We start from the raw sequence: 6,794 nt of genomic DNA on the forward strand, positions 1-6,794 counted from the left end.
TGCTGAACCTCAGTCTTCTCTGCTGTTAAATGACACCACCTGACAAAATACGCTATGAAGATTAGAAATAATATCTGTGGATGAAAAAGGGGCTACATGCGAAATCTGACAACCTCAGTGGAGGCCTTGTGGCAGGCCCTACAAACCTGAAGACTGAAAGTAACCACACAGGATGATTTAAACACAAAAATTCCTAACTAAAATAAAGTCATGGCAGGTAGTCCCATCCTAGGCCTGTAGCTAGCTTCCTTGACAAAGGTCTATCTTTACCTTAAGTGAGCCTGTCTCTTGTCTTTTTGCATCTAAGATAACATACCTTTGAAAGGTCAGAGTAATTTTTTCCAGGCCTCTCAAGGTACAACCACCAGCAAAAGAGCACGAGACCACAGAATCCTCATTGTTATCTTGTTCCTTGAATACCACCTCTATGTGCTGTAAATGTTAATTATTAACTATCTTGTACCCACCAATGTAAGAGAAGTATGCATTTCTCTATTTTGCCTTTTTATCCAGTCTCAGAGATTTCCCCATTTTGCTTTCTCCTGTTCCCTTAATCTACCACCAATGGATTTTATGTAACCCTCCTTTTGTCTCCTTCTTTGATTCTAATGTATAAAATGAGCTGCAAAACTGTCATTTTCTCAATTCATTGAGATTTGCTTCCAGTAATTGTCATGTTTGGCTCAAATAAACTCGTAAAAATTCTCTACAGGTTTGGACATTTCTGATGTCAACATATCCAAAAGGGCCTTATCCTGTAGGCCTCCCATAAATGGCATCTAGGATGATAAGGAAGAGTTCTGGCAACATTTCTCAAACATCAGCAAGGCATTAAAGCCACTCTACTTCCAAATAAAGGGACTGGTTTTCCTCCAAGAACTTCCCTGTGCCTTTCAGTTTTCATACAGCTCAACCTGGCCTGTGCATGGATTTAGGTGAAATGAATCTGGGGAAATCAGGCTGTGCCTATGTCAGAGTGGGAGGAAAGGGGCATCCACTGTCCTGCTCCTGGACTTCTGATTTCCCTTGGTGGTCCCCAGCATTCTGCCTCCGAGCTTCTCTGGTCAGTCTCTGAATGTGGCTTCAGTTGAACACCTCCTCTGAGCCAGGAACTGTACCAGGCTCTGGGAATAGGAAGTCTGGGAAAGTCTGGTCTGGCTCGAGCTACGTCCCCTCTCAGCGTCTGTTTCCTCCTCTGCTAAGGGGGTGGGGAGTGAGTAGAAGGGTATTGTGGGAGTGGGTATAGGTAGGGGGTTAGAGGGTGAAAATGCTGGATGAGCTCTGGGGTAACCTCCCACAGAAGGTCACTATAATAGCCTTAGCTTTCTGGACCTGGCTTCCCTTCTTCCCATTCTGGCCACAACCTTCCTGCCTCTCCCCACTCCCTGCCTTCTACTTAGTGAAGCAGAGACAAAGCCCCTAGGAAAGAGGCCTCTTCCATTCTCCCACCTCCAGGGCAGGCCCCCACTTCCCAGTGCAAGGGGAAGACCATTTTTCTTCACTGGAAATAGAGGCTCCTTCACTGGAACCACAAGTTCACCCTCTGAAGTCTAAACAAAACCTCTTAGCAAGCAGTTTAAATAATTTAAAAACAAAAACACCTTATCTCCTATTTTATTTAAAAACAAAAACACCTTATCTCTTATTTTGCCAAGCACTTTATGTATATTATCTCAATTAACTCTCACAAAAACTCTTAGAGGTGGATGCCATCCCACCTCAATTTGCCAACAAGAAAACTGGGGTAGAAGGAGGTTAAGCAAATAGACCAGGATCACCAACCAGGAAGTGATGGCACCCAGCCGGCCCACCCTCCTAACCCGCTTCCTCTGGTTCTGCCCTGAGGGAGTGGCAAACAGGTCTCCAGTGACCTTCTGGGCCCTGACTCGCCCTTCTGCCCAGATCCTCTGTGTCTGGAACTCCTGGGTCCCGCCCATGCCCACTTTAGCGGAGTTTGCAACGAGGCCTAGCGGCCCAGAGCAAATAACTAAATTCTAAGTGCGTGGCCAGTCACCTTACCGACCTCAGAGCCCCTGCACCCAACTCTCATGGAAAGGCCAGCAGGTGAGAGTGGGGGTGCACCCTGTTACGTGGCGGATGGGATTTGGCTGAGCCCAGGCGCTGCCAGCGTGCACGGGTTGGAGTCGGGGCAGAGCCGGAGCCCAGGTCCAGGGCCGGGTTCCCAGCAGAGCCAGGAATAGGGGCGGGACCAGAAGGGCGGGGCCAGGACTGAGGTGGGCGGGGCAGTGACAGGGTCCCGGGTCCGCGACCCCGGTCTGGGAGGAGCCGGGAACAGGGGTGGGGTCGGGGCTAGGGCCGAAGTCGGCGCGGAGCCGGGAACCGGGGATGCGCCGAGGCCCAGGACCCAAGAACAGGGCTGAGAAGGGGTCAGGAGGGGTCGAGGAGGGGTTGGGAACCGAGACGGGACCGGGGAGGGGCTGGTAGCCGGTGACCGGGGCGGGGGCGGAGCCCGGGCGGGGCGGGGCGGGACTGAGTGGTTGAGAAGGGAGGAAAAGCAGTGGGAGGAAGAGGGAGGAGGAGGGAGGGGACTTGGGAGCTCCCACTCGGCTCAGCTTCGCTCCGAGAACCCACGCTTTGCGGCTCTGCTTTGCGCCCCCACCTGGGCATGCGCCCCCCGAATCCCTGGCCGTCCAGAGCCCGCGCAGCCCCCTGGAGCCTTCCAAGCGCCGGCCTCGTAGGATGGGCTCCCTCGGTCCCACGCCGCCGCTGCCTGCGCTGCTGCTGCTGCTAATGTTGGGTAAGTCTGGCCCCTGCCTTAACCCCCAGCCCCGCCCGGCAGGTGCCTGCTACCTGGCGCCCAGCCTGGCCCTCCTCTATCCTCAGAGCCCTTCGCAGCGCCCAACCCACACTCCCGCCCTGCGTCCTCAGGGGCACTTCCAGACCGCCATTCTAGTCTGGGTGGATATAGGCACCCCAGCTCTAGGCCCCAGCCTTGGGCACAGTGAGGACTCACCGAGGTGCCAACCCTAGGGACCACCAGGCTCCCAAAGGCCAGGCCCTATGTCTCCGCCAGCACACTCGGATCCTGGGGTCACTGTGCCCAAATGGTTTGACGCCTCTCTGCTTCACACTCAGCTTCAGACCCAGCCTGAGGTGCCCGCCCTGCGTGGGCAGTGCCTGCCAGTCTTCATAATTGCCCCGAATTGGCTGGAGGCCCAGGGGCTGATTCTGCCTAGGATCTTTGAAGTAGGTCTCCCCTAATTGCGCCCCCCCCACACACATACATTTCATCCTCTGGGTTTGGGCCCGGTTCCCTCTCTCAGCCCCATCTCTGACCTGGGTTGGGTCCCTATTTGCCCCACTTTCCTTCTCCCAGATGGCACTTGGCTCTATAGCCTCCCACCAGTTGTCACTTAGTCTTAGTTCTCCTTAGTCTCAGCTTCCTTGCCTTGGGAGAAACAAGGCTCCATGGAGATTGATGCTGGGATCTCTAAGCACCCTGTCTCTGCCTTGGTGGGTGTTCTGGGCCACTGCTGCAAGGATGCATGAGGGCAGTGACTGTGCGATTGCTTTGGGTATGAACTGGAGGGCTCCCTGTGGGAGACGGTCTGGGGCGGAGTAATGGCATCAAGACAGTGAGACTGCCTGTACAGATGTTCAGGAGACTGAAACCCTTGAAGTAAGAGCACAGTGTGGGGAGTGAGAGTGAGGGTGGTGGTAGCCTGGCCACCAGGATTTGGAGCTGCCATAGTCTCGGAGCAGGCTGACAGTAGGTAGCCCCAGCTGCCTTTTCTAGAACTGCCCCACAGTGGCACCAACCAGTTTGCCTGCTGCATAGGTCTCTGGGCCCTGTAGGACTAGAATGAATCCTCCTTAGGGCCCTGAGTGGGAGGCAGGAGGATGTCAGAGGGCCTGGTTACCTAGCACTTGGATTGTTTTTCCCAGTGGGCAGTGTGGAGCAGAGATGAGCCCAGGGGAGGAGGGTAAGTGAGATGCACAGAGATGGAATAGCCTGCTGAGATCTGTGGGTACTTACATTTCATTTTGAAAATGAGGAAAATGGAGTAACTTGCCCAGAGAACACATCTCCTGAGTATTGGGTCTAGGATTTGAACCCAGATGATCTGTCTGACTGCAAAGAAAGTCTGTTTGTTCTCCCTTCCCTCTCTGCTAACACAAAGGAGGGGACCTGGCTAGGGAGAGAACTGCCTGGCAGCTGGTTTCCTAAGGTGGTGGCGGTGACTTTCCCATGGGATCTCCAAGCATCAGCAGTTGTGGATCCAGGAAGGTGGGAGGGGGCCCTTCTGAGCAGAGTCTGCCTGGAGGCCAGGGGTGATGGAGGCTGGAGGAAGGTGTCAGCCCTGCCTTTTTTGCCAGCACCCTGATTGTGAAGTGCCTTTGGGCAGGGCTCTCCGGAGTCATGCTCACTCACTCTCAGTGTGGAAACTGAGGCCTGGGAGAGGAAGGGATGGGTCCAGGCCATATTGCTGGGGACAGAAGTGGGGCTGACTCTAACCAGCCTGCGCTCTAACCAAGCTATCACAAGTTCTTCCCGAAACTCAGCCACAGTAAAGGGCCTGTCTCAGTAGAAGATTTCAAAAGAAGCCCTTCTGGTGGAGCCAGAGGGCAGAGTTTAACTCTGGACTTGGTGTTTTCCTCTAGCCCCTGTGGACAGGCCATGGGGATGCCCCTGGGAGTGACATTTTGTTTAGTGAGGTCATCCCCTCAGGCCTCACTCACCTTGGAGTTCCCCATCTTCCTCTCCAGCTTTATTCCTCTGCAGGGACTTCTGGAAGCCATCCAAGGACAGTAGGATCTTGGCCAAGACAGTATACTTCTCTTGCCTTACTATTTTTCATCTGTAAAATGGAGGCGGAGGTCTGCCCTAGCCCTCCTTACATTCTATTCTGTGATCTCATGTAGTGGGGCTAGGTTGGAAAGTGAGAAGCTGAGCCCTCCAAGCCACTGGAGTATCTTCTGGGGCTGGATAGGACCTGGGAATGGAGGTAGGGTAAAGAAGAGAGTTTTGGCCTGAGGAGAGAAACTTGGGGAGGAGCAGCTAGAGAAAGGGAGCCATATGTAAATGATGCACACCATATGCAAATGAAGGCTTTTGTTAGAGAGTTGGGGGCGGGTGCTTTGTGCATCAGCTGGGCCAGCATGGAATTATTGGCAGGCATGGGATGGGGGATCTTCTGCCTCCAGAGGCTGGGGCAGAGGCCGGTTCCTGCCTCATAAGCCTCAGCTGCCTCTGAAGCTCTGTAGGGTAGGAGAAGCAGTGAGCTCATTGCACAGCTGGAGGGGGGAGGGCAATGTGTGGCGAGAAATGACTGGGTCTGTGCCCTGTCCTGCTCGGGCCACTGGCTCCATTGTCTGGAGTTCCCTGGCCCAGGTGACATGGCTGAGCCAACAACCCCTTCTGAGCAAGATTTTGCCAGCCTCTCTCAAATGAAAGGGGGAACATGTAGTCTCAGAATCCTTAGCTAGAAGGCTGCACTGACCAGGCCAGAGTGAGAACCACAGACATGAGTGGGGGCTGAGGGGAAGGAATCAAGATACAGCTGGAATCAGGAAATGGTTAGAACAGGAAGCAGACGTTCTTTCTGCTTCTCGCGTGCCAGAAATGGATATTTCTGGGTTCTGAGGCAAACCTGGCTCTATAGCAGCTCCTCGAGACCTAGGTGTTTTACCTTCCAGCATCCTTTCCCTGTTCTCAGAACACAGCCCAAGCTGCATACCAACTTTCTCCACGTTTCTTTTCCTCTCAGGGGCAGGGGTTAAAAATGGTGCTGGTAGCGGGGGAATACAATGGGGACCCAGGCATTTCTAACTTTTCTTTTCCTTCCCTACAGGAGTTGGGTGCTGTGCCCGAGAGGTGCTGGTCCCTGAGGGGCCACTGTACCGCGTGGTTGGCACAGCCGTCTCCATCTCCTGCAATGTTACTGGCTACGAGGGCCCTGCCCGGCAGGACTTTGAGTGGTTCCTGTATAGGCCCGAGGCCCCAGAGGCTGCACTGGGCATTGTCAGTACCAGAGATACCCGGTTCTCCTACGCTGTCTTTGGGCCCCGTGTTGCAGCCGGCGAAGTGCAGGTGCAGCGTCTGCAGGGTGATGCCGTGGTGCTCAAGATCGCCCGCCTGCAGGCCCAGGATGCCGGTGTTTATGAGTGCTACACACCCTCCACTGATGATCGCTACCTGGGCAGCTACAGTGGCAAGGTGGAACTGAGAGGTACTGTGCCATAGGAAGGGGCAGGGCCACTCCTCCAGAAAGGGCAGAAAGTCAGGGCCAGGAGGGACCTATCTAACCTCTCCCTCAGGTTTTGCTGCTGAGGAGCCTGAGGCCCAAAGAGGTTAAGAGACTTGCATAAAGTCACCCAACAAGTTAGTGGCGGTTCTGGGACTTTAACCCATTCTAGTCTACTGCTCTTCTTATTCCATCAAGCTACCTCTCGGTAGAGGGAACGTGTCCTTAAGCTGTCTGGTCCCCTCTCCATTCCATGATAGGGTGACTCAACTCCATTCCTAGAGATTCCAGGATCTAAATCTAGGGGGGGAGGGAAGAAAGCAGAGATTGGGTAGGAGGAGTGAAACCATGTGACATTTTTGCTCTCTTAAGTTTCTTTGTCTTCTAAGAAAGAAGACAGAACCACTTTTCGGAGTATTTCAAACAGGGGTCAGTCCCAAACATAAGGGTGAGTAGGCGATGGGCTGGTTCTCTGAAATTTGACAAGTATTTATTAAGTGCCTCTTGTGTGCCCAGCACTGTGCTTGGCACCATTGGGTTACAGCAGAAATAACACATCATGAAATCTTTGCCCTCCAGAAGCTCACA

General features: G+C 53.7%; 1 protein-coding gene across 2 annotated transcripts in view; it reads left to right on the forward strand.

Moving 5' to 3' along the window:
• The first annotated feature begins 1,835 nt into the window (after positions 1-1,835).
• IGSF8 (immunoglobulin superfamily member 8) overlaps positions 1,836-6,794 on the forward strand; it is a 7,810-nt gene continuing 2,851 nt past the window's right edge. The window contains exons 1-3 of one of the 2 annotated variants that reach the window (XM_015597888.2): positions 1,836-2,064; positions 2,656-2,758; positions 5,814-6,191. In XM_015597888.2, coding sequence (XP_015453374.1) covers positions 2,701-2,758; positions 5,814-6,191 — 436 coding nt within the window. In that variant the 5' untranslated portion in view covers positions 1,836-2,064; positions 2,656-2,700. Of the gene's footprint in view, positions 2,065-2,324; positions 2,388-2,655; positions 2,759-5,813; positions 6,192-6,794 lie in introns of those variants that run through there. The other variant, XM_015597889.2, reaches the window with a different exon arrangement.

This window comes from Pteropus alecto, unplaced genomic scaffold (assembly GCF_000325575.1).
Source record: "Pteropus alecto unplaced genomic scaffold, ASM32557v1 scaffold359, whole genome shotgun sequence".
Classification (NCBI taxonomy): domain Eukaryota; kingdom Metazoa; phylum Chordata; class Mammalia; order Chiroptera; family Pteropodidae; genus Pteropus; species Pteropus alecto.